Source organism: Anolis carolinensis, unplaced genomic scaffold (genome assembly GCF_035594765.1).
Source record: "Anolis carolinensis isolate JA03-04 unplaced genomic scaffold, rAnoCar3.1.pri scaffold_14, whole genome shotgun sequence".
NCBI classification, from domain to species: domain Eukaryota; kingdom Metazoa; phylum Chordata; class Lepidosauria; order Squamata; family Dactyloidae; genus Anolis; species Anolis carolinensis.
Window position 1 is genome coordinate 16,958,900 of NW_026943825.1, and position 27,832 is coordinate 16,986,731.

The 27,832-nt window shown below is 46.7% G+C and overlaps 2 protein-coding genes and 1 long non-coding RNA gene across 3 annotated transcripts; 2 read left to right on the top strand and 1 right to left on the bottom strand.

Moving 5' to 3' along the window:
• The first annotated feature begins 36 nt into the window (after window positions 1-36).
• cwf19l1 (CWF19 like cell cycle control factor 1) lies at window positions 37-17,232 on the top strand. The gene is made up of 14 exons (XM_008124515.3): window positions 37-170; window positions 283-367; window positions 448-526; window positions 2,483-2,584; window positions 5,251-5,468; window positions 5,666-5,787; window positions 5,879-5,963; window positions 7,844-7,987; window positions 9,800-9,926; window positions 10,078-10,157; window positions 11,453-11,662; window positions 13,118-13,237; window positions 13,769-13,866; window positions 16,442-17,232. Exons 1-14 carry the CDS (start codon window positions 142-144, stop codon window positions 16,584-16,586), a joined length of 1,644 nt encoding a protein of 547 aa, XP_008122722.1. The 5' UTR covers window positions 37-141; the 3' UTR covers window positions 16,587-17,232.
• Window positions 16,864-21,810, bottom strand: LOC134294382 (uncharacterized). The gene is made up of 2 exons (XR_010001304.1): window positions 21,530-21,810; window positions 16,864-18,602 (listed from the first exon to the last, which is right to left on the bottom strand). It is a non-coding gene; the product is annotated as an uncharacterized LOC134294382 (long non-coding RNA).
• LOC103282037 (cytochrome P450 2H1) lies at window positions 18,528-27,791 on the top strand. The gene is made up of 10 exons (XM_062965263.1): window positions 18,528-18,660; window positions 19,303-19,421; window positions 19,505-19,667; window positions 20,417-20,557; window positions 21,424-21,584; window positions 21,805-21,981; window positions 22,899-23,055; window positions 24,365-24,552; window positions 25,526-25,667; window positions 25,774-27,791. The coding sequence occupies exons 1-10, from the start codon at window positions 18,624-18,626 to the stop codon at window positions 25,953-25,955; spliced, it is 1,467 nt and encodes a 488-aa protein (XP_062821333.1). The 5' UTR covers window positions 18,528-18,623; the 3' UTR covers window positions 25,956-27,791.
• Window positions 27,792-27,832: the final 41 nt, after the last annotated feature.

Here is a 27,832-nt window from a genome sequence, read left to right on the forward strand (position 1 = left end):
CCAAGCCGTGAAAGGGGCGGGAATAACGGAGAATAGGTTAGAATGCGTGGGAGGGGGGGAGAACGAGGCACTACGCAGCCGTAGAAGTGTCCTCGCGCCGGATGTGACGCCGCGGTGCCGTGTCTTCCTCCTCAATCCAAGATGGCGCCGCCCGAGAGGCCGCTCCGCCTGTGAGTGAGAAGGACGGAGAGGCGAGAGAAGCGCGGGAGGGAGGGCGGAGGGAGGGGCGGGCAGAGAGGGCCTGCCTTTCACGGCGCCCCCTCCTCTCTCTTCTCCCGGCAGGCTGGTCTGCGGCGACGTGGAGGGCCGCCTGGAGGCGCTCTTCGCCCGCGTCCGCGCCGTACAGAAGAAGAGCGGGCCCTTCGAGGTACGCGCGGCGACGTCCCTTTCGCCCGCTGCCTTCTGCCTGCGCATGCGCCTTCCCACACCTCTTCCTCTCCCTCACAGCTCCTGCTCTGCGTGGGGAACTTTTTCGGCTCCGCGCGCGAACCCGAGTGGGAGGACTTCCGGGGCGGGGCCAAGAAGGGTGAGTCGCCATGGCTACGCCCCGCGTACTAATTATAGTCAATGATAAAAGAAATAATAATAATAAAGTATATAATGATACTATTGTAATAATATGTAATGCAAAGGATTCCCCCAGGCGGGAAGCAGACAGGCTTTGAAGCTGCAAAGCCATTCAGTGCTAATCAGGCGATAAACGTCAGGGGATAATGCTCGTGGAATATGACCAGGCAGTCTGGAAATCTCACTGCAACCTATAATAATACAGTAGAGTCTCACTTATCCAAGCAAAATAGGCCGGCAGAAGCTTGGATAAGCGAATATCTTGGATAATAAGGAGGGATTAAGCAAAAGACTATTAAACATCAAATTAGGTTATGATTTTACAAATTAAGCACCAAAACATCATGCTATACAACACATTTGACAGAAAAAGTAGTTCCATACGTTATGTAGTAATTACTGTATTTACGAATTTAGCACCAAAATATCACGATGTATTGAAAACATTGACTACAAAAATGGCTTGGATTATCCAGAAGCTTGGATAAGTGAGATTCTGCTGTACTGCTTTACAACAACAACAATAATAATATAAAATTATAAGAGCACTGGGCCTCTGGTGGCCCAGTGTGTTAAAGTGCTGAGCTGCTGAACTTGCGGACCAAAAGGTCCCAGGTTCAAATCCCTGGAGCGGAGTGAGCACCTGCTGTTAGCCCCAGCTCCTGCCAACCTAGCAGTTTGAAAACATGCCAATGTGAGTAGATCAATAGGTACTGCTCTGGTGGGAAGGTAACGGCGCTTCATGCAGTCATGCTGGCCACATGACCTGGAGATGTCTATGGACAACGCCGGCTCTTTGGCTTAGAAATGGAGATGAGCACCAACCCCCAGAGTTGGTCATGACTGAACTTAACGTCAGGGGAAACCTTTACTATAATAGCACTATGTAGCACAGTTTTTTTGTTCCTGTGTCATCAATGTCATCATTTCCTAATTGTTTCTATCATCAAAACATGGGGAAAGTATTAACATCTCTATGGATAAATACATAGATGTTATAAATGTTATAGAGCAATTTAGAGCAGCACTAGCTGTGCCCGGCCACGCGTTGCTCTGCCGTTGTCTGGTGGTGTTGGTGAGAAATTGTTGAGGTAGTGGTGGTATTGAATGTCTGTTGTATGGCTGTCTTTATGTTTAGTATTCACACTGAAGTGGATTATATGGCAGTGTGGAGTCAAGATAATCCAGTTCAAAGCAGATAATATAAGATTCTAAATGGGTTATATAGCTGTGTGGAAGGGCCTTGAGTCTACACTGCCATATAATCCAGTTAAAATCTGATAATCTGTGGAAGAGGCCTAAGTGAGGCCTAACATTGCCTGTCCCCTTGGCTGAGTAGGTTTGCTAGGAGACCAAGTGGGCGGAGCTTAGCCTTCTAACTGGCAGCAATTGGACAAAAACAATTATTCCTCTCCTTGTAATTAGGACTTTATTTTTCTTTTCTTTTTGTTGTATCAACCTAGAGGTGTGGATGATGGGTTGTGTTGTCAAATTTTGAGGTTGGGGGGCCTTTCGTTTTGTTGTTTTGTCCGCTGCCCTGATGCCATCATTCTTTTATATATATAGATGAAATACCGGACATAAAGCCTTGATTAAAATGTACACACTGTCTAACATGGGAAGGGTCTTTGTTGTTATTGTTGTATTTGCAAATTGACCAAGACTTAACCCTTGTAAAGCCTGATGTCCTTGTCCTTAGCAAAACTATAAATTACTATCTTTTATTGGAGGGAGGGTCATATTTGACTTCATAGACTGTATCCATGAACAATTATAGATATAAAATGTATCTATAGATAGATATAGAATATAGAATGCACTATAGAATAGACTAGGATAGCTGTAGGTGAGCCTCCCCGCTCAAGCATGAGCACCAAGGCCGCTCTCCTTGCTCCCTCCCTCCCTCCTCCTCCAGCTCCCATCCCGACGTTTGTCCTGGGCGCCAACAACGCGGAAACGGCTGGCCATTTCCCGGACCCTGGCGGCTGCGAACTGGCCGAGAACATCACTTACCTGGGTGAGTTTGGCAGGCGGAGCTGAACAAAAGCAGCGGGAACTGTATTGGTAGAAGCAATAGCAGAAGCAGAAGCAATTGGTGACTTTCTTGATACTTTATTTTCGTAGCAAAAGCAGTTGGTAACTGTATTGGTACTTTGTTTTTATCGCAAAGCAATTCATAACTTTCTTGGTACTTTGTTTTCATAGCAAAGCAATTGGTAACTTTCCTGATACAGTAGAGTCTCACTAATCCAAGCCTCGCTTATCCAAGCCTCTGGATAATCCAAGCCATTTTTGTAGTCAATGTTTTCAATATATCATGATATTTTGGTGCTAAATTTGTAAATACAGTAATTACATCAAGACATTACTGCATATTGAACTACCTTTTCTGTCCAATTTGTTGTATAGCAGGATGTTTTGGTACTTAATTTGTAAAATCATAACCTAATTTGACATTTAATAGGCTTTTCATTAATCCCTCCTTATTATCCAAGTTATTCACTTATCCAGGCTTCTGCCGGCATGTTTAGCTTGGATAAGTGAGACTCTACTGTACTTTGTCTTCATAGCAAAGCAATTGGTAACTTTCCTGAGACTTTATTTTGGTAACAAAAGAAATTGGGAACTGTATTGGTACTTTGTTTTCATAGCAAAGCAATTAATAACTTTCTTGGTACTTTGTTTTCATAGCAAAGCAGTTGCTAACTTTCTTGGTATTTATTTTGGTATCATAAGCACTTGAGAACTATATTGGTACAGTAGAGTCTCACTTATCCAAGCTAAACGGGCCAGCAGAAGCTTGGATAAGCGAATATGTTGGATAATAAGGAGAGATTAAGGAAAAGCCTTTTAAACATCAAATTAGGTTATGATTTTACAAATTAAGCACCAAAACATCATGTTATACAACAAATTTTATAGAAACAGTAGTTCAATACGCAGTAATGCTATGTAGTAATTACTGTATTTACAAAAACATGTGACTACAAAAATGCGTTGGATAATCCAGAACGTTGGATAAGCGAGTCTTGGATAAGTGAGACTCTACTGTACTTTATTTTCGTAGCAAAAGCAGTTGGTAACTGTACTGGTACTTTGTTTTTATAGCAAAGCAATTCATAACTTTCTTAGTACTTTGTTTTCATAGCAAAGCAATTGGTAACTTTCCTGATACTTTATTTTGGTAGCAAAAGAAATTGGGAACTGTATTGGTACTTTGTTTTCATACCAAAGCAATTAGTAACTTTCTTGGTACTTTGTTTTCATAGCAAAGCAGTTGGTAACTTTCTTGGTATTTATTTTGGTATCATAAGCACTTGAGAACTATATTGGTACTTGTTTTCGTAGCAATGTAGTTGAGAACTTTATTTCCAGTTCCTTTTGGTAGCAAAATGCAACCTCGCCCAGAGCATAATTGACAGGGCTGCAAGTCTGGTCCCAGTTGCAAGATTTATAAGAATCTTGTGTTTGAAATTTTGGGCCGTGCTGTTTGTTTCCTGTTCCCTGCTTGCATATCCTCATGGTCCCAGTGCATTCTTCTCATGCCTTTGTCATGTTATTTTACTATGTTTACACGTATAATTGTATTTCATTTGATATGTTTTTATTTTTTAACGACTGTAACTACCTGGGCATGGCCCCATGTAAGCGGCCCCGAATCCCCTTGGGAAGATGGAGGCAGGGTATAAAAATAAAGTTGTTGTTATTATTATTATTATTATTATTATTATTATTTTATTATGACACAGCAAACAAGATAGACATGCTGGATTTTGTATCACAAAATCACAAGTCGAACACTTCCCAAGTGTCTAGGACTGTGTGATGTATTTTCGGATGATGTGTGCAGATCCCAGCAGGGTGGCCTTTTGCAGTTGGCAGATGGTGATTTTGTCAATGTCTATTGTTTCCAAATGCCGGCTGAGATCATTTGGCACGGCACCCAGTGTGCCCATCACCACCGGGACCACCTGCACTGGTTTCTGCCAGAGTCTTTGAAGTTCAATCTTGAGGTCCTGAGAGCGGCTGAGTTTTTCCTGTTGTTTTTCGTCAGTGCGACTGTCACCTGGGATGGCGACATCCATGATCCAAACCTTTTTCTTTTCCACAACTGTGATGTCTGGTGTGTTGTGTTCCAGAACTTTGTCAGTCTGGATTCGGAAGTCCCACAGTATCTTTGCATGCTCTTTTTCCAATACTTTTGCAGGTTTGTGATCCCACCAGTTCTTTGCTGCTGGGAGGTGGTACCTGAGGCATAAGTTCCAATGAATCATTTGGGCCACATGGTTGTGCCTCTGTTTGTAGTCTGTCTGTGCGATTTTCTTACAGCAGCTGGGGATATGATCAATGGTTTCGTCGTTTTCCTTGCACAGTCTGCATTTTGGGTCATCAGCTGATTTTTCGATCTTGGCCTTAATTGCCTTTGTTCTGATGGCTTGCTCCTGGGCTGCAAGGATCAGGCCTTCTGTCTCCTTCTTCAGGGTCCCATTCGTGAGCCAGAGCCAGGTCTTCTCCTTATCAGCTTTTCCTTCAATTTTGTCAAGGAACTTTCCATGCAGTGTTTTGTTGTGCCAGCTGTCAGCTCTAGTTTGTAGTGTGGCTTTGTTGTACTGGTTTTTATTATTATTATTATTCTGTTGGGAACCGGCCTTGACTCCCAACCTTTGTTGCCCTTGCTCCCAGGCCACAAGGGCGTCTTCAGCGGGGCCTCCGGGCTGCAGATCGCCTACCTGAGCGGCACCGAGTCCACGCAAGAGCCAGCTCCGGCCCACGGCTTCAGCGCCCGCGACGTGGCCAACCTCCGGGCCTCCTTGCTCTCCGCTCCGGGCTTCAAAGGCGTGGACATCCTGCTGACCTCTCCCTGGCCCAAGGGCATCCAGGCCTTTGGAAACAGCACGCCGGTGAGGGTTCATCCCCAGGGCAATATGCTGGGGCCATCAATGCTTCGGGGGCAAGCAGGCCAGCGGTCATCAGGAAGCTCCCTCGCTTGGATGTTTTCCCCAAGACAAGGCCTTTCTATGCCCCACAGTTCTGGCCGTTGGGTGAACCTTCTAAAGGGGCTCAAAGGGAAGCCTTGTTGTTGTGCTTTTCCTCGCAGGGCCCCGTCCAGAGCCAGGCGCCCGGCAGCTCCGAGCTGGTCTCCCTCTTGGCTGCCAGCCTCAAGCCCCGCTACCACTTTGCCGCCCTGCAGAAGCTCTATTACGAGAGGCTGCCGTACAGGTGCGTCGCAGGTCTGTTGGAGCATGGGATTGTATCGCTGCCCTCCGAGGCTTCCCTGCGCCCTTTGACGGAGCCCCATTGCCTCTTGCAGGAACCATGCCGTACTCCAGGAAGCCGCCCAGCACGCCAGCCGGTTCATCGCCCTGGCAAACGTGGGCAACGCGGAGAAGAGCAAGGTGGGGGAGCCCCACTTTATCATTATTATTATTAGGTTATTATATTATACTAGCTGTGCCCAGCCATGCGTTGCTGTGGCAAAGTGGTGATGGTATTGGTTAAAAGTTGTTGTGGAATTTTTATTTGACGTTATTTGTATTTTTTTAATTAATTTTATTGTAACTTATCTTTTTTATTTATTATATTTTATTATTTTGTTGTATTATTTTTAATTATTTTGTTATAGTATTTTATTGTATTAATTTTTTAGTGTTTTTAATTATTTTTATTGTATTGTTTGTATTTACTTTATTTTTTATTCTTTTATTAACACTGGGCTGAGTGGGTTGCTAGGAGACCAAGTGGGCGGAGCTTAGCCTTCTAAGTGGCAGCAATTGGATAAAAACAATTATTGCTCTCCCTCTAAGTAGGACTTTATTTTTCTTCTCTTTTTGTTGTATCAACCTAGAGGCATGGATGATGGGTTGTGTTGTCAAATTTCGAGGTTGGGGGGCCTGTAGTTTTGTTGTTTTGTGGGTTGCCGTGATGCCATCACTCATTTATATATATAGATTATTGTTAATATATTAAATGTAATATTACTAATAATATTACCATAAAATTATATAGTACAATATAGTAATTTAATTGCTTATATTGTGCTATGCTAATAATATATTGTATGTACATTTGATTTGTCAGCCGCTCTGAATCCCCTTCGGGGTGAGAAGAGCGGCATATAAATGTAGTAAATAAATAAATAAATAGGTTTATTTATATCCTGCTTTATCTCTCCCAAAGGAGACTCAAAGCAGCTATGTATAGGATTTGTTGTTGTTGTTGTTATATTTATCCTCCACTTTTCCTCTTCACTAGGAGATCCAAAGTAGTTATGTATCTATTATTAGTATTATAATATATTTATTATTATATTCTATATCATATTATATTATTATCATGTTTGTTTATACCCATCTTTTTCTCTCCATCCGGAGACTCAAAGCAGCTATGTATCTATTATTAGTATTAGAACATATTATTATATATTATATTATTGTTATTGTGTTTGTTTATACCCCGCTTGATTTCCCCTGAAGGAGACCCATAGTGGCTATGTATCTATTATTAGTATTAGAACGTATGTTATTATTAATATTATTATTATTATTGTTTTTATATCCTGCTTGATCTTCCCCAAAGGAGACCCAAAGTGGCTATGTATCTATTATTAGTATTAGCACATATTATTATTATGTATAAAGAGTCCTGGTGGCAAAGTGCGTTAAAGCACTGAGCTGGAGACCGAAAGGTCCCAGGTTCAAACCCCATGAGCGGCCGCTGTTAGCTCCAGCTCCTGCCAACCTAGCAGTTTGAAAACATGCCAATGTGAGTAGATCAATAGGTACCGTTCCGTCGGGAAGGTAATGGCGCTCCATGCAGTCATGCCTATGGCCACATGACCTTGGAGGTGTCTACGGACAACGCCGGCTCTTTGGCTTAGAAATGGAGATGAGCACTGACCCCCAGAGTCAGACAGGACTGGACTTAACGTCAGGGGAAACCTTTACCTTTACCTATTATTATGTCTATTATATTATATTATATTATTATTATTGTGTTTATACCCTTCTTGATCTCCCCCGAAGGAGACTCACAGCGGCTATTCATCTATTATTAGTATGAGAACATATTGTTATTAATATTATATATTTTATTATTGCATTTATTTATATCTTGCTTGATCTCCCCCAAAGGAGACCCGAAACAGCTATGAATCTGTTATTAGTATTAGAATGTTTTATCTTTTTAACCAACTTGGGTGTAGCATTAGTTCTCTCCCAAATTATTTGTTGTCCCTTTCCGCCAATGCACCCTCTCTCTCTCTCTCTGTCTCTGGCAGTACCTGTATGCCTTCAGCATCCTCCCCATGGCTTCCATGGACCCGGCGGAGTTGGTCAAGCAGCCCCAGGACGTCACCGAGAGCCCCTACCGGCAGCCCTGGGGCAGCAAGGGCAGCGCCTCCCACCTCCTGCCAGGCGCAAAGGTATTTTGGGGACGGGAGGGAGGGAAGATAAGGGCCTCTTCTGCAGGCCAGTAGGCTGTTAGGAATTGTGGGAGTTGCAGTCCAAAACACCCGGAGGGCCGAAGTTTGCCTGAGCCTGCAGAAGAGGGCTGGATTATTTATTTATTTATTTATTTATTTGCTACATTTATATGCCGCCCTTCTCACCCTGAAGGGGACTCAGAGCGGCTTACAAATTAAATTTACATACAATATTATATTTGTATAGTACAATACTGGCAATAAATTACTATATTGTACTGTATCAATATATTGTAATATTATTAGTAATATTACGTGTAAAATATAATATATAATTAATATTATTATATTGTATTATTAGTATTACAGTAGAGTCTTACTTATCCAAGCCTCGCTTATCCAACATTCTGGATTATCCAACGCATTTTTGTAGTCAATGTTTTCAATATATCATGATATTTTGGTGCTAAATTCATAAATACAGTAATTACTACATAGCATTACTGCGTATTGAACTACTTTTTCTGCCAAATTTATTGTCTAACATGATGTTTTGGTGCTTCATTTGTAAAATCATAACCTAATTTGAGGCTTTTCCTTAATGTCTCCTTATTATCCAACATATTTGCTTATCCAACATTCTGCTGGCCTGTTTATGTTGCATAAGTGAGAGACTACTGTATATCGTATTACAATATAATATTATGAATATTATATGTATATACAATATGCTATAATTATTATATATTATTGTAAATTATATTGTATATATAAATACATATACATAAACACACATACACACACAAATATGTGTGTGTGTATATATACATATATATATACTAGCTGTGCCCGGCCACGCGTTGCTGTGGCAAAGTGGTGGTGGTATTGGTTAAAAATTGTTGTGTAATTTTTATTTCATGTTATTTGCATTTTTTAAATTAATTTTATTGTAAGTTATATTTTTATTATATTTTATTATTTTCTTGTAATGTTTTTAGTTATTTTCTGTTATTATAGTATTTTATTGTATTAATTTTTTAGTGTTTTTTATTATTTTTTTATTGGGTTGCTAGGAGACCAAGTTGGAGGAGCTTAGCCTTCTAACTGGCAGCAATTGGATAAAAGCAATTATTCCTCTCCCTCTAATTAGGACTTGATTTTTCTTTTCTTTTTGTTGTATCAACCTAGAGGCGTGGATGATGGGTTGTGTTGTCAAATTTCGAGGTTGGGGGGCCTGTAGTTTTGTTGTTTTGTGGGTCGCCGTGATGCCATCACTCTTTTATATATATAGATATATATATACACACATACATACACATATATATAAAACTAGCATAGCATGTTATTGACCAGCCTCATTATAATTCTATCCTGAATGTTATTAGGCTCCTTTCATCAGGGTATTTTAATCTAATGATTTTATCTTATATTGCTGCTATAGTCCCCCCCCTTTGAAGTTGACGGATTTGCATTGGTGGTTGTTTGATATTATTACTGTTATATAAACCTTTGTTTTAACTTCTGTTTTATCATCTTCTTGTGTTTTAAACTGTGTATATTGTTTAATGTATTTGTGCTGTTACTTTTGTAACGTTGTGAGCCGCCCCGAGTCCCCACGGGGAGATGGTGGCGGGGTATAAATAAAGTTTTATTATTATTATTATTATTGCGGGGAGGGGCCTCCAGCTGCTGCAAAGGGACAAGATGGGACTCTCTTCATGGCTCCCTCTTAGCTCTGGCACCCGAGCATCAGTTGGCCTTTGGGGTCTCTCCCCACTCTCTGACCCGTCTTCTCTCTGCCCGGCTCTGCAGGGAGAAGACACTGAGCTGGCCTCCCAGTTCTTCTTCGACCTGAGCCGGAAGCCCAAGGGCCGGAAGCGGCCGGCGGAAGGAGAGGGGAGAGGGAAGCAGCAGCAGCCCCCGCGCAGCAGGCTTCCCCGTGAGTCCCAGAGGGAAAGGGCTGCCGGGTTTGCTCCGGGGATGCAAACAGAGGCCGGAGGGAGAGGGACGGTGGGGCTTCTTGCTTGTGGTGACGCTGCCCTTCCTCCCTTCCTTCCTTCCTTCCTTCCTTGCTTTCTTTCCCCGCAAAGCCCTCCCGCCGGCCGCCTGCTGGTTCTGCCTGGCCAGCCCCCAAGTGGAGAAGCACCTGGTCGTCAGCATCGGCTCCCAGGTGAGGCCGGGAACACCCCTCCCCGCCCCCGTGTTCCGTCAAAAAAATGGCGAAAGTTTAGTAAACTACAAAATAGTATAATAATAATATAATATAGTATAAATAATAATATAATAACACAACAGCAATAATATAAAGTTATAATAGAACTCTGTTACATTATGATGTGTGTTCCCTGGTAATAATAATAATACTAATAATATAAATAATAATATAATATCGCAACAGCAATAATAATATAGTTATAATAAAACTCTGTAATACTATGATTAAAGGAGCCCCGGTGGCGAAGTGTGTTAAAGCGCTGAGCTGCTGAACTTGCAGACCGAAAGGTCCCAGGTGCCAACCCGGGGAGCGGAATGAGCGCCTGCTGTTAGCTCCAGCTCCTGCCAGCCTAGCAGTTCGAAAACATGCCAATGTGGGTAGATCAATAAGTACTGCTCCGGCGGGAAGGTAATGGCGTTCCATGCAGTCATGCCGGCCACATGACCTTGGAGGTTTCTACGGACAACGCCGGCTCTTCGGCTTAGAAATTGAGATGAGCAACAAACCCATAGTTGGATACAACTAGACTTAACGTCAGGGGAAACCTTTACCTTTAATGCTATGATGTGTGTTCCTTGGTAATAATGATTATAATAATGATAATTATAATAATAATAATACAGCAATAATAATATAACATTATAATAGCACTCTAACACTATGATGTGTGTTCCTTGGTAATAAAAATGATATACTAATAAAAATAACACAACAGCAGTAATAATATAAAGTTATAATAGCACACTGTAACACCATGATGTGTGTTCTTTGGTAATAATAATGATAACATAATAATAATCACAATAACAACACCTATTGATATACACACATTTGCATGTTTTCAAACGGTTAGGTTGGCAGGAACTAGGGCTAACAGTGGGAGCTCACCCACTGATTCGAACTGCCAAACCTCAGGTCAAAAGTTCAGCAGCGCAAAGGTTTAACCCATTGCACCATTGCAGCCCTCATAATAATAATAATAATAATAATAATAATAATAATAATAATAATAATAATAATAATACAAAATTATAATATAGTAATATAATATAATAATATAATGCTATGTAATTATAATATAATACTATATAGTAGTAATATAATATAATATTTACATAATGTTAGGGTATTGGAAATAATCTCTTTAAATAATATTAAATGATGTTAAACTATGAATGTTGCAGCCCCGAGGAAGGGCTGCATCGTGGGCCGAATGGTTGGTGGTCTACCACCCTGCTTTGCCCCCTCAGTGCTACCTGGCGCTGGCCAAGGGGGCCCTGTGCGCGGACCACGTCCTCATCCTGCCCGTTGGCCACTGCCAGTCGGTGGTGGAGCTGCCCGGTGACGTGGTGGAGGAGGTGGAGCAGTACAAGGCGGCCCTGCGCAGGTTCTTTGGGTCCCGGGGCAAGCGGTGCGTCGTCTACGAGAGGAACTTCCGCAGCCAGCACCTCCAGCTCCAGGTGAGGAAGGAAGGAGGGAGGGAGAGAGAGAGAGGATAACTTCATTGTCATTGCATGTGGTGCAAGGGATTGGAATGCCATCCCCAATATAAGTAGAATTACCCAAACAAAGCACCCGTCCTTCCACATTCGAATCACTCTTGCATTGCCAATGTATTGGTGAATGGATGGATAGATAGACAGAGTCACAGGTGAAGAGAGAGAGAGAGAGATGGAGGCAGATCAATACATAGATGATAGAGGAAGAGTAATAATAATAATAACAACTTTTATTTTTATACCCCGCCTCTATCTCCCCAAAGGGCGGCTTACATGGGGCCGAGCCCGAATAAAAACAATAGCAGTATAAAACACAACAACTGACCCTTTTTACACAAAAAGCGCTGGCCATCCGCGAGAAGATGGAAGTGGACAGCTGTGATATTAATGCCAATAATAAAATCCAAATTTAAAATTTACTATGGACAAGGCACTAGTTTTACTTACCCTTGCCCCCGCTTAAACCTTACCTTAAGGGAATAATTAATCTTAATTTTAATCTTTTTATTCTGTACAGTAGAGTCTCACTTATCCAACACTCGCTTATCCAACATTCTGGATTATCCAACGCATGTTTGTAGTCAGTGTTTTCAATACATCGTGATATTTTGGTGCTAAATTCGTAAATACAGTAATTACTACATAACATTACTGTGTATTGAACTACTTTTTCTGTCAAATTTGTTGTATAACATGATTTTTGGTGCTTAATTTGTAAAATCATAACCTAATTTGATGTTTAATAGGCTTTTTCTTAATCCCTCCTTATTATCCAAGATATTTGCTTATCCAAGGTTCTGCCGGCCCGTTTATGTTGGATAAGTGAGACTGTACTGTATGTGTGTGTGTGTATTGGGGATGGTCTGTCTCAAAGGCAAGCAGTTCGTTCCGATCCTGAAAACACTGCAGAGTCTTGGTCACAGTTAGCAGAGATGTTATAGCCCAACCTCTGACCGTTGTATCGTAGGTCACCAGCATGAATGGAGAGCTACTATATATATAAATTACCAGAACCCTACACCCCTCCTTGCACATTCTCCTCCCACATTGGGAGAGGGACAGCCTTCTGGTGATGGTTTTGGGGGTGTCTGTATGGCGGCTGCCCTGCCTTCCCGGCCAGGCGGAAGCAGTGCCTGGTTGGGCCACGGCTGCCACAGAGTGACCGGGAGGAAGGGCCGGAGGAGGGTCTGGGAGAGGAAGGGCCCTCCTCACGCCCACCCCCCTCCCACAAGATGACCCATAAGTTTAAGCCTGAAGCGAGGAGGCCGTTGCCTTTCTCTGTGATGAAGAGCTGTGCTGAGGGGCGCTCGGCCCCCGTGATGTGCCTCCCTCTCTGGGGGAACAAGGCCTGCCTCTGTCCTATATGTGCCCCCCTATTCACTCCCCAAACCACGCCCCCCCTTCATCTCCCTCCAGGTGGTCCCGGTCCCCCAGCAGCGCTGCTCCGCCGAAGACATCAAGGAGGCCTTCCTGGCCCAGGCCGAGGAGCAGCGCATTGAGCTGATGGAGATCCCGGAGCATTCTGCTCTCAAGCAGGTGGGTCGCCTTGAAAGAGTAAACACACAGCCCCCCGCCAGGCAGGAACGCCAATTCCGCCTCTCGCGGCCTCCTCCTCCACCTGCGCAATGGGACGGCCGGCCTCAGAGGCAAGCAGTTAGTTCCGATCCACAAAACACTGCAGAGTCTTGGTCAGAGTTGGCAGAGATTTATATCACAAGTTGCCCACCAGCTTGAGTAAACACACTTGAGCTCCGGCTTTCATCTAAACTCCTTTGGAGGTTTAGTCTGCACAATGGGACAAGTGGTCTCGAAAGCAAACAGTTCAGATCCCCAAAACACTGCAGAGTCTTGGTCAGAGTTAGCAGAGATTTTATAGCCCATCCTCTGACAGTTATATAGTAGCTTGCTGGTTTGAACAAGAACACTCGAGCTCTGGCTTTCATCTAAACTCTTGGAGATCTGAACCCTTTCTAACTCAAGGGGCAAGCCTTTTCCTTCCTTCTGGGGTGCGCTGGAGGCGATAGCCACCCACGAGACGCCCACGTCCTCCTCTCTTGGGCCTTGCAGATCGTGCAGCCGGGGACACCGTACTTCTACGTGGAGCTGGACAGCGGAGAGAAGCTCCTCCATCGCATCAGGAAGAGCTTCCCCTTGCAGTTCGGGAGGTACGTCGTCGTCACTGCTGGGTGGCCATCTGTCAGGGGTGCTTTGATGGTGCTTGGACATTTCCTGAATGGCAGAATAAAGGATGGAGGGCCGCTGGGGTTTTCCACTGAAATATTGTTTTGTTTATGTTGCGAAGAGGCGATGTGTTTATATTTGCAAAGAGGCGATGTGTGAATTTGTGAAACCTGTGACAGGGAGGAATCCTTTTGATCTAACCACTTGCTTCCAATTGTAAACAGCCTTTCAAATATGGAGGGAAGATATGTTTGGAGTATATATATATCAGGAGGATTTGGAGGGTAAAGAAGGATAACAAAACTGATGAACTTATATGAGGAAGTATGGTAACTTATATAGGAAAGTACGGTAACTGCCACCAACGTGAGGTAATGTCTTTTAAAGTATGTGATGAATAGTCAATGGTAATGGCTTTCCCTCAGGCTCAGAGTGAGGCAAGGAGACTGATCTTTATAAACAACAAAAATCAAGTTTATTTGTACATAAGTGTGTGGTTTCAATATATAGATGTTTCAGGATCTTAGTTACAGTGCAGTCTTGTGTGAATGAATATTTCTTAAACAACTTCTTTCAGAATGTAATAGATTAAACTCCCGGTCAGCTTATATCTTCAGCCTTTCCCTGAATGACACTAAGCTGCCGTCTGCCTGTGTAAACAAGCCTCAATCCTTACAGTCATAAACTTAACAGTATTTCAATGAAAGACCCCAGTGGCCATATATATATATATATATATATATATATATATATATATATATATATACACACACACACACACACACACACACACACACACACATATATATACATACACATACACCCACACACACATGCCATGCTTGGTATATGTGTGTGTGTGTGTGTGTGTGTGTGTGTGTGTGTGTGTTTATATATATACACTAGCTTGGGGACCCGGCGGTGCCCGGGTCATTTGAGAAAGGCACTGTTTGCCCGTGTTCCAAGTATAGCCTAGATCCAGTGTCATCTGGGTTCAGTGGGTGTGGGTGAACAACTTCTCCCATATGCAAGTCCATGGTCCATCCTCCTCCAAACAATGCCAGGATGTAGAGTAGGTCGTGTGTGCCAAGTTTGGTCCAAATCTGTCATTCGTGTCAATTGCAGTGGTCTCAGGAAGTGAGTGAAGGCACTGTAAGTCCCATCATCCTAGGCATGTCCTTCCCCAATCTGCACCAAGACGTAAAGGGGGTTATTGGGGATCTGTTTGGTCCAGTTTCGTCACTCGTGGGCGTCACAGTGGTCTGTGGGAGTCAAAGCATTTGAAAGTACTGCAAATCCCATCATCCGTGGCCTATCCTCCCCCAAACGGCACCAGGCCGTAAAGTGGGTCATAGGGGGTATGAGTGTGAAGTTTGGCCCTGATCTGTCATTGGTTAGAGTAACGTGGTCTGTGGGAGCGGAAGTGTTTGAAACTACTACAAATCCCATCATCCATGGTCCCTCCTCCCCCAAATGGCACCAGGACATAAAGTGTGTCATGGGGGATATGTGTGCCAAGTTTGGGCCTGGTAATGGTTTATTATTTACAGTATTTATTATTTATTTATTATTTATTTATTTATACTGTCCACAGTATTATTTACAGTATTAATTTGTTCCTGGCGGTCACAGTGGCCTGTGAAAGTGCCAGCCAATCAAAAAACTGCCACATACACAGATACACCGCTGCACTGCCGCATACAAACACTGACTTTTATTATATAGTATACTAGCTGTGCCCGGCCACGCGTTGCTGTGGCAAAGTGGTGGTGGTATTGGTTAAAAGTTGTTGTGTAATTTTTATTTGACGTTATTTGCAATTTTTTTATTAATTTTATTGTAAGTTATATTTTTATTTATTATATTTTATTATTTTCTTGTATTATTTTTAGTTATTTTCTGTTATAGTATTTTATTGTATTAATTTTTAGTGTTTTTTATTATTTTTTATTGGGTTGCTAGGAGACCAAGTTGGAGAAGCTTAGCCTTCTAACTGGCATCAATTGGAAAAAAGCAATTATTCCTCTCCCTCTAATTAGGACTTTATTTTTCTTTTCTTTTTCTTGTATCAACCTAGAGGCGTGGATGATGGGTTGTGTCGTCAAATTTCGAGGTTGGGGGGCCTGTAGTTTTGTTGTTTTGTGAGTCACCGTGATGCCATCACTCTTTTATGTATATAGAAGATAGATATAGATACAGATAAGATATAGACATGGAACTCCTGGTGGCACAGTGGGTTAAACCGCTGAGCTGCTGAACTTGCTGACCGAAAGGTTGGTGATTTGAATCGGGGTGAGCTCCCGCTATTAGCCCCAGCCTCTGCCAACCTAGTAGTTGGAAACCATGCAAATGTGAGTAGATCAATAGGTACCGCTTCTGCAAGAAGGTAACAGCGCTGCATGCAGTCAGTGGCCTTGGAGGTGTCTATGGACCGACCACGCTGCCGCCTCTTTGGCTGAGGAATGAGCACCAACCCCTGGACTTGGACACGACTGGACTTAATGTCAGGGCAAACCATTACCTGTCTGTGTATGTATATATGTAATGTCCTTTCTGCAGGGAGGTGCTGTGCAGTCCGGCGGTGCTGGACCTGCCTGGCCGGGCAGACTGGAGGGCCTGCAAACTGGCGCCCGAGGAGGAAGCGGCCGCCGCTCAGGACTTCCGCCGGGCCTTCGAGCCTTTCGACTTGCCCCAAGAGGACTGAGAGGAGATACCGACACAGAAAGGGGGGGCTCTTGGAGGTCTTGACCCTCGGGACCCACGGAGGGCCGCTCCCTTGATTCACCTCGATTCGCTGGCAGCCTTTTGAGGGGGAGCTCGTTCTTCTTCTCTCAGCGAGGAAAGGAGTTGTAAATACTCAGCATTTTGCAAGTTTGTAAATAAAAGACTGGTTCTTACAGACACGCTTCAGCAGAGTTGTCCTGGAATCAATGACGTGGTAGGGGAACATGTAACTCTCCCAACTATACGTTTCTGAGATCTTTTATGATTCGATGGCCTCTAGGGCGATTCCAGCATTCCGTGATTCTGGTTCCACGTGGGGCCATCTGTCGGTCAGGATTCGGTTGTGTCTTTACGGCAGAATGGGCCAACTTGGGCCCTCCCTGCAGGCATTTGGGATTCCCCTCAGTGTGTGAGGAATGGTGGGAGTTGGAGTCCAAAACGCCTGCAGGGAGGGCCCAAGTGTGCCTAAACCTTTATTGTATTGTTTAATTGTATTATGATATGTTGTTTTTATATTTTGCTATATTGTCTTGACTTGGGCATGGCCCCATGTAAGCCGCCCCGAGTCCCCATTGGGGAGATGGTGGCGGGGTATAAATAAAGTTTTATTATTATTATTATTATTATTATTATTATTATTATTATTATTATTATTATTATTAAACCTGGACTAGATGATCTTTGGGGGTCCCTTCCAACTCTAGAATTCTGTTGGGAGGGATCAAACTGTCTTCCTGCCTGGCGGTGAAGGAATGGGAGATAAGCTGCCAGGAGTCTACGCTCGCATGGAATCAGTGCCGTGGAGGGGGAACAAGTCTTGGTTGAACATTATTATGGAATCAGTGCCGTGGAGGGGGAACAAGTCTTGGCTGAACATTATTATGGAATCAGTGCCGTGGAGGGGGAACAAGTCTTGGCTGAACATTATTATGGAATCAGTGCCGTGGAGGGGGAACAAGTCTTGGTTGAACATTATTATGGAATCAGTGCCGTGGAGGGGGAACAAGTCTTGGCTGAACATTATTATGGAATCAGTGCCGTGGAGGGGGAACAAGTCTTGATTGAACATTACAGTAGAGTCTCACTTATCCAAGCCTCGCTTATCCAAGGTTCTGGATTATCCAAGCCATTTTTGTAGTCAATGTTTTCAATATATCATGATATTTTGTTGCTAAATTCATAAATACAGTAATTACAACACAACATTACTGCGTATTGAACTACTTTTTCCGTCAAATTTGTTGTATAACATGATGTTTTGGCGCTTAATTTGTAAAATCATAAACTAATTTGATGTTTAATAGGCTTTTCCTTAATTCCTCGTTATAATCCAAGATATTCGCTTATCCAAGCTTCTGCCAGCCCGTTTAGCTTGGATAAGTGAGACTCTACTGTATTATGGAATCAATGCCGTGGAGGGGGAACAAGTCTTGGTTGAACATTATTATGGAAGTCAAGATTTGTCCTACGTTTAGGCGTCCGCTTCCCAAGGCAGGCCAAAGGCTTCAGTCGTAAAATAATCAGAGAATACTCTTGCGAAATAAAAGACCGGGAACGTAGCTGGCCCTTGGGCGGTTCTTCCAGAGGGAGGTCAGAGGGAGCCGACTTCTGACCTGGATAGATAGATAGGTACGTGCAATCTTTGATTTGGTTTGTAAGTATTCTTTCCTTTTTAATTGTGCCATCCTCGCTTTGCAAGTAGTTGCTCTGCTCTTTGGTGGCCGCAAATTGTGTCGAATTGAGGCTCTGATGAGAGATTTGTTGCAAAGCGGGAACTAAAACGATGTTCGTGCAGTTTTTGAGTTGGTCATTTGGTCAGTCGAGGGGCCGGTCTGGCAAGTGAGGCCCGGATTGCGACAAAGAGAAGCAGCCAGGTCCGGATTCCTGCGCAGATCGCTCTGCTGATTCCAAACCAGAGTCCAACCCCGGAGGCGGCTGCTTTGTTCTTCTTCGGCCGGAGAGCGAGGAAGGAGCAGCCAGATCCCTGCGAGTCTGCCTGGGAAGGAAGGAAGGAAGGATGCAACGAGTGAGGCACGCTCTCAAGCTGCGACAAGGTGAGACGATTCCCCCAAAATAATGCTCTAGCCCAGTGGTTCTCAACTTTCCCAAAGCCATGACCCTTTGATACTAGGCATGTCCGATCGATGAAAAAAATGTTTCAATTCTTGTTAGTAGGGGGCGCTGGCGCTTCGATATAGAAAGTATTTCCGATTTTTTCACCCCAAAATTTTGGATATTTCCGAAAATTTGTAATGATTCTAAATGTTTCTAAAATGGCATGCGCAATCGCAAAAAAAAAGGAACCCGGTGGGTGGGGGACTTTTACAGGGCTCTCCCGCCCTCATTTCTTGAGCTGTCCTCATCAATTTTGCAATGCCCTTGCAAGTTGTGCAAAGATACTTTGAAAACTAGAAATTCCCTTGCTATATTTGTAAGCAAGGAGGACACTGGAAATCAATGGTGTCTCTGGCTATGTGATCCCACAAGCCTCAACCCAATGCCTTCCATTAGAAATGGACCAAGCAATGCCCAGGCAAGTTGTGCAAAGATACTTTGAAAACTAGACATTCCCTTGCTAAGAGAAAGAACCAGCAACAAAACCCTTTGTGCCCTTGGCTGCTTGTTGTCCAGAGCAAACTTCATGGCTGCTGAAGTGCTAATTGCAAGCTTTCTAATTGCGAATTCTTCCTTTCCAGGCTGGAGAGGGAAGGGGTCTTGTGTGCCCCCCGGCTTGCCCCCCGGTCCGCGCCCGCTGCCCTTCCTGGGGAACGCCCTGCAGGTGGACACCACGGACTTCCCCAGGTCCGTGGAGAAGGTGAGTCCCCAGGACGTGGGGCGCAGGGTGCTCACGCCGACCCCTCTCTTCTCTCCCTCGACGCCTCCTTTTCCTCCCTGCAGCTGAGCCAGCGCTACGGGCCGATCTTCACGCTCCACCTGGGCTCCCAGCGGGCAGTGGTGCTCTTCGGACACGAGGTCGTGCGGGAGGCCTTGGGGCCCCGAGGGGAGGACTTTGGCGGACGGGGCGGGACCCCCATCCTGGACAGGACGGCCGGCGGGACAGGTGGGAGTGCTGCGGGGGAAGGAGCCTCGCTCGACAACCCTCTCCCCTTTTGGGTTTTGGGACTAAACCAGAGCCCGAATGGAAGGACTTCCAATCGAGACCGGCCCTGTTGGCTTGCATCTACGGCTTCGGTCCTCCCTCCCGGCTATTGGACTCCTACAATTCCTAATAGATAGATAGATCGAGTAGGGACACTCCAAAGGTCATCTAGACCAACCTCCCTGATCTTATTATTATAATAAATAATAATAAAACTTTATTTATATACCGCCCTATCTCTCGGATGGGACATACAGTCATAAAAGCAAACGCAAACATTACATAACAACATAATACACATTATTAAACAAAGTAAAACAATACAGTTATAACAATAAATCACACTTACATGACCATGGGTAAATAGATGTATTAAATGGAGTGATGGAAATTAAATGGAATGATGGACCTTAGAGAGGCCTACTTTCAGGTCTTAATAGATAGAGCAGGCATGGGCCAACTTCGGCCCTCCCTCCAGGTGTTTGGAGTCCAACTCCCACAATTCCTAACAGCCTACCGGCCGAAGTTAGCCCATGCCTTTGATAGAGTGATCGACCTAAGAGAGGCCTACCTCCAGGCCCCAATGGAGAGAGAGAGGTGACTTCTGAAGCATCTGCATCAGTCACTAGGAATTGTGGGAGTTGGAGTCCAAATGCCTGGAGGAGGGGCCCAAGAGAGATCCTACAGCCCCCTCCCCCTCCCCCTTCTAGGCATCGGGTTCAGCAATGGAGAGACCTGGAAGCAGCTCCGGAGTTTTGCCGCAGAGACGCTTCGTGAGCTGGAGGCGCCGACCGAGGAGTGGATTCAAGAGGAGGCCGCCTTCCTGGCCGAGAGGCTGGGCAGCACCGAAGGTGGAGGAGGGGGGAGGGGGCCCAGGTGGCAGCGGGGAGGAAGGGGGGGGCCTCGAGCCCTGGGAGGGGCCAAGTGTGGTGGGGGGGGGCTGAGGGGAGTATCACTTCCTGTGTGTGTGTGTGTGTATATATATAAGTGTGTGTGTGTGTGGAGTGTTGGGAGGGGTTGTGGTGGGAGGGGCTTGTAGGGAGTGGGAGGAGTCAAGGGTGGTGGGAGGGGCCTGGAGCTGTGGGAGGGGCTGGTGATAAGCCTTTGCATGTACCCTGCCTTTATCTCCCATAGGGACTTGGAGCGGCTTACACAATGACGCAACAGTGCGATCCATATACAGTAAAACCCCACTTGTTCGAGCCTCCGTGCAATCCGAGCAGGTGAACGGGGATGGCCGCAAAGGCCCTCCCTGTTCACCTGCTCGCTGGCGTGCGTGTTGCTAGGTAGATAGCAAGCTACCTAGCAACATGCACGGGGCGCTCGCCCCTTGGGAGGTGGCCCCTGCGTGTTGCTAGGTAGATAGTAAGCTACCTAGCAACACGCAGGGGGCACCTCCCAAGGGGCGAGCGCCCCGTGCATGTTGCTAGGTAGCTTTCTATCTACCTAGCAACACGCATGTCCGACTCCTTCGCCACGCCGGGCACCTGTGTTGCCACCCCGGCATGACGAAGGAGCCTAGGCATGGACGGGCGGGTGGGTGGGTGAACGGGGAGGGCTTTTGCGGCCCTCCCCGTTCACCCACCCGCCGGACAAAGGGGCTTTGTTCCTTTGGCGAAGGCTTGGAGCCAGGAAAGCAGGGAGGGGCCAGAGGAAGCATGGGTGTGCTGATGCCCATACCTGCCTGTGCTGCTCCCCCCCCTCCCTCCCTCCGCAGGGCGGCCCCTGGACCCCTCCCGCCTGCTGAGCGCGGCCTCGGCCAACGTCCTCTGCTCCGTGGCCTGTGGCTTCCGCTTCGACTACCAAGACCCCGAGTTCCTGACCTTCCTGCGGCTCCTGGAGGAGAACGCCCGGCTCCAGACCAGCCCCATGACCAAGGCAGGCCGGCCAGCTGGCCAATGAGAGCGAGAGAGAGAAGGGCGGGGGAGAAGGGCGGGGGAGCATGCCTGTGGGATTGTGGGAGGGGGTGGAGCCCCGGCCGGATAGAGATGCACAGGTGCCAACACAGTGGCGTGTGTGTCTGGGGGGGGGGGGTGTATGGGGAGTGAACGTGTTCTCCCTCCGAGGCCCCTGAGTTTCCCCTCCGCCTCCCTCCCAGCTGTACAACGTTTTCCCGGCCCTCCTGGACCACCTTCCCGGCTCCCACCAGACCATCTTCCGAAACACGGAGGAGCTGAAGCGCACCATTGCCGTGAAGGCGGAGGCGCAGAAGGAGGCCCTGCGGCCCGGTCCCCCCCGCAACTTCATCCATGCCTTCCTCCTCAGAATGGAGCAGGTAACACGCGTGTGGGCATATCACGGCTAGTGGGCCTCATCCGGGAGAAGCAAGCGCAGTCTCAAGGGGGGAGGAGCTCTTTTGCCCATTGAAACCCCTCTTGCTGTCAGACTCGAAGGTCTTGGAGTTAAAATCAAGCTCACCACCATAAATCGCTGAATTCCTTCTTTCCACAATCCTCAAAAGACAGTTCTAAAGTTTTCCCACTCAAACCTCCTGTATATTATGTTAATGTGGGATTTGTATATTGGTAGTGTTTAAACGAAATTTGTGTCTAGCATGTATTGCATCCTCCAGGAAATGCTATAGTGTGTAAAGAGTTAATTGTTAAGAAGCTGTATTGACCTTGGATGTGTGGCTAGAACACAGAGAGGAGTGTCCAGACTACAAGTGTGTTTGTATATAGCTGACTGCATCAGATGAGCTCTGTTCTGCCTGCTGGGAAGATCTGCGCTGTTTGTCTAGAGCGAAAATTTTGTCTATTGTCTGCAAGTCTGTTTGTTTTGTTCAGTAAACTTTGTACATACTTTTTACATTGTCTCTGACGTTCCTTCGTTCTACGCTCAACTGACATCATTCATTTGCTGCTACGCTGTGCGCATTACTCTGACAATTGGTTATGGGCCCAGATCCCAGACCAGTTTGACCAGGCCCAATTCCTATCCGCCCCCCAGTGGGCAAACACTGTGCCTACAGTCTGTTAACCGCAGTTCAGTTTCCCTCTCGAAACAGATGTCTTATTCCCACTGCCTTCCCCAGCTGTTCCCAGCATCTCTTCCTGCTGGGAAGAGATGCAGCATCCGCCCTTCCTTATGTCAGAGAGCCGAAGCAGCCAGTCCCAGGCAGAGACCGCGATCCTGACACTTGTGTTTCTCCTTCCCTTCTTCCCTTCCGCTCTGTCCCCAAACTCCCTGCAGGAGAAGCAGCAGCAGCAGCAGCAGGAGGGCGTCTCGGTCTTCAACCTCCAGAGTTTGGTGAGAAGCACGCTGGACCTTTTTGTGGCCGGAGCCGAGTCCACCAGCCTCGTCCTCCAGTACGCGCTGATGGCGCTCGTGAAGTACCCCGAGGTGCAAGGTGGGCAGCCCTGGGCCTGCTGCTGCGTCATGAGTGAAACGTTAAAAAGATTCTTGCATTCCGTCTCCAGTGAGACAGCATAGATCAGGCACTTGGCAGAGAAAGAAGGTAGGCACATATAGACTATATAGTGACTAAAGGGGATATAATTTTTACTCAGCATTCATACACTCATATGCATTCACTCTACATCAGGGCTGGGCAAACTTCGGCCCTCTCTCTGGGTGTTTTGGACTTCAACTCCCACCATTCCTACTGGCTGTTAGAAATGGTGGGAGTTGAAGTTCAAAACACCTGGAGGGGAGGGCCCAAGTTGGCCTCAGCACTCCCCGCTGCGACGCTGCTTCTCCATGGAATCAATCTTCCTCCGAAGACACACCAGATTCACATTCAAGCAGGCTCACCAAAACAGCGGTCTTGTCTCTGGTCACACTCGCAGCTCCAACTTTCTCTCCACTCCAAACTCCAGAACTCTGGTCCAGTCTTGGTACTGGTTAATTCTGGGAACTGGTCAAACTGGTCTGGGATCTGGGCCCATAAGCAATTGTCAGAGTAATGCGCGCAGCGTAGCAGCAGATGTATGATGTCAGTTGAAGCGCAGAACGAAGGAATGTCAGAGACGATGTAAAAGTATTTACTAAGCTTTACTTGACAAGACAAACAGACTTGCAGACGATAAGACATAAGACTTTCACTGTAGACAAACAGCACAGATCTTCTCAGCAGGCAGAAAGCAGATCTCATCTGATGCAGTCAGTAATATACAAACACACTTGTAGTCTGGACACTCCTCTCTGGCTCCAGCCACACATCCAAGGTCAATACAGCTTCTTACCAAATTAACTCTTTACACACTATAGCATTTCCTGGATTAAGCAATACATGCTAGACACAAATTTCATTTAAACACTCCTAATACACAAATCCCACATTAACAGGCCCAGCCCTGATGTATCATCTATCTTTTAAGATATGAAAGTAGGCCTCTCTTAGGTCCATCACTGCTGACTCTCCCTCAGTTCCGGGCAGATGTTGACTTTCCTTCCTTCTTGACTGATACTGGTTTTCCTTCTTAACCTAAGGAACCCTTGTGTTGACTTAAAGAGCCATTGTCTCTGGTCATGTAAACGCGTTGTTTCAACTACGGGTAATCCTTGTCTGCTCTCTCGGGGCTGATGCTGATGTCTGGCCAGACCTGGGAAACGGGGGGTATGTAAATGTCGGGGTCTTCTGGTCAAACGTGAGCCTCAGTCCTGGGGGGGGGTGTGGCGGAGGGGGCTTGACGGGACGCGGCCCCTGTTTCCTGCAGAGAACGTCCACCGGGAGATCGACCGGGTGATCGGCCCGTCGAGGAGGCCTTGCATGGCGGACCTGGACGGGATGCCCTACACGCACGCCGTCATCCGCGAGGCCCACCGCTCCCTGGCCCTCGTCCCGCTCAACGTGCCGCGCGCCACCACCCGCGACACGCTCTTCCGGCAGTACCTCATCCCCAAGGTCAGTGGGCCCACGGCGGGTGAGCTTCCCCCGTCTGCACCACGTTCAAAGCAGTGGGGTTGGTGCCTGTCGAGTCGTGGTAAACAACGGCACAGCATTCTTTCTTGTCAAGCTATAGGCTGGCCCACTTCCCAACAGTCTGGCCAACCCCGAACCGGCCCTCGGCTTAAGGGGTTTGAGGACCCCGGGTATAAAGACACAATCAAAGCTCTCCCGACAGATGGACATCCAACCATAGATCTGGTTGAAAGATACACTATATTTTATGTTATATCTAGCACAGACTCCTAGAGTTGGAAGAGACCCACAAAGAGGGGCATCTGGTCCTTCCCCCTTCTTTCTGCCAGGCGGGAAAATCGCCATCCGATCCCTCCCGACAGATGGCCATCCAGCCTTGGCTTCAAAGCTTCCAGGGAAGGAGAGTTCATCATCATCACAATAGAATTACTATTACAGTAGAGTCTCACTTATCCAACATAAACGGGCTGGCAGAATGTTGGATAAGTGAATACATTAGATAACAAGGAGAGATTAAGGAAAAGCCTATTAAACATCAAATTAGGTTATGATTTTACAAATTAAGCACCAAAACATCATGTTAGACAACAAATCTGGCAGAAAAAGTAGTTCAATACGCAGTAATGTTATGTTGTAATTACTGTATTTATGAATTTAGAACCAAAATATCACGATGTATTGAAAACATTGACTACAGAAATGCATTGGAAAATCCAGAACGTTGGATAAGCGAGTGTTGGATAAGTGAGACTCTACTGTATTATTATTATTATACTCCTAGAGTTGGAAGGGACACCAAAGGGCATCCAGTCCACCCCCCTTTGTTCTGCCAGGCGGGAAGAGCACAATCGGAGCCCTCCCGACAGATGCCCACCCAGCCTGAGTGCCGTTAAGAGTAAGACAGGGTTGGCAGGGTCCCCCAAAGTGTCCTCCTCCTCCTCCTCCTTGTCCGCAGGGCACCACCGTCTTCCCGGCCCTGAAGCCCTCCTTGTACGACCGCCGGGAGTTCCCGCACCCGGAGCGCTTTGACCCCGCGCGCTTCCTGGACGGGGCGGGCAGCCTGCGGGAGAGCGAGTTCTTCTTCCCCTTCTCCATGGGTAAGGCCTCCCTTTGCCCACCGGAGCAGCGAGGGAGGGAGGGAGGGAGGGGTCTCGAGGGGGTCTCGCGTGGCTCACCCCCTCCCCGGATGCCTCCTTCCCGCAGGGCAGCGCGCGTGCCTGGGCCGGGGCCTGGCCTCCACCGCCCTCTTTGTCTCGCTGGCCACGCTCCTGCAGCGCTTCCGCCTGCGCCCCGTCCTGCCTCCCGAGGAGATCGACCTCTCGCCCGCCCCAGGGTTCCTGACCGTGGCCCCCCGGCCCTTCCAGCTCTGCCTCCTTCCCCGCTGACGAAGACTCCGTGGACCTTTCCTCTGTGGCTTCCTTTTCTCTGCATAGAGGGAGCCTGGCTGTCGTTGCCTGGAGGCACCCCCCTGTTTGGGAGGTGTTTACTTGCACTTGACTTGGTGCCCCCAGGCAATAAGAGCCAGGCTCCCTCTAGGCAGAGACCCTCACTTTGCAGTGACTTTGCAGCTTCATGGCAACTCAGTGCCTCTAGGCAACAACAGCCAGGCCACCCCCATGCAGATACCCTTTGCAGCTGCAAGGCTACTCAATGCTAATCAAGCTTGCCCATTGCAACATCCACACTTGCATCATACAGACAAGGGCTCTTGCTCCCACCCTGGAATCTTTCCACACAGGGTGCCTCTAGGCAACAACAGCCAGGCCACCCCCATGCAGATACCCTTTGCAGCTGCAAGGCTACTCAATGCTACTCAAGCTTACCCATTGCAATATCCACACTTGCATCATAAAGACAAGGGCTCTTGCTCCCACCCTGGAATCTTTCCACACAGGGTGCCTCTAGGCAACAACAGCCAGGCCACCCCCATGCAGATACCCTTTGCAGCTGCAAGGCTACTCAATGCTACTCAAGCTTACCCATTGCAATATCCACACTTGCATCATAAAGACAAGGGCTCTTGCTCCCACCCTGGAATCTTTCCACACAGGGTGCCTCTAGGCAACAACAGCCAAGCCACCCCCATGCAGATACCCTTTGCAGCTGCAAGGCTACTCAATGCTACTCAAGCTTACCCATTGCAATATCCACACTTGCATCATAAAGACAAGGGCTCTTGCTCCCACCCTGGAATCTTTCCACACAGGGTGCCTCTAGGCAACAACAGCCAGGCCACCCCCATGCAGATACCCTTTGCAGCTGCAAGGCTACTCAATGCTACTCAAGCTTGCCCATTGCAACATCCACACTTGCATCATACAGACAAGGGCTCTTGCTCCCACCCTGGAATCTTTCCACACAGGGTGCCTCTAGGCAACAACAGCCAGGCCACCCCCATGCAGATACCCTTTGCAGCTGCAAGGCTACTCAATGCTACTCAAGCTTGCCCATTGCAACATCCACACTTGCATCATACAGACAAGGGCTCTTGCTCCCACCCTGGAATCTTTCCACACAGGGTGCCTCTAGGCAACAACAGCCAGGCCACCCCCATGCAGATACCCTTTGCAGCTGCAAGGCTACTCAATGCTACTCAAGCTTACCCATTGCAACATCCACACTTGCATCATAAAGACAAGGGCTCTTGCTCCCACCCTGGAATCTTTCCACACAGGGTGCCTCTAGGCAACAACAGCCAGGCCACCCCCATGCAGATACCCTTTGCAGCTGCAAGGCTACTCAATGCTACTCAAGCTTACCCATTGCAACATCCACACTTGCATCATAAAGACAAGGGCTCTTGCTCCCACCCTGGAATCTTTCCACACAGGGTGCCTCTAGGCAACAACAGCCAGGCCACCCCCATGCAGATACCCTTTGCAGCTGCAAGGCTACTCAATGCTAATCAAGCTTACCCATTGCAACATCCACACTTGCATCATAAAGACAAGGGCTCTTGCTCCCACCCTGGAATCTTTCCACACAGGGTGCCTCTAGGCAACAACAGCCAGGCCACCCCCATGCAGATACCCTTTGCAGCTGCAAGGCTACTCAATGCTAATCAAGCTTGCCAATTGCAACATATTGGGGGGGGGGGGGTCGGTCAGGGGAATGTCCTACCTGGAAGATGTGTATTTGATGATCTCAAGATGTTTTTCTTTTTTTACATCCTGTATGCCATTAATAAACACTCAATAAAAACGTTTAAAATTGGAAAAGAACTGGAAGGAAAAGTGAGGTTACTTTTAAGTTACAAGTCACT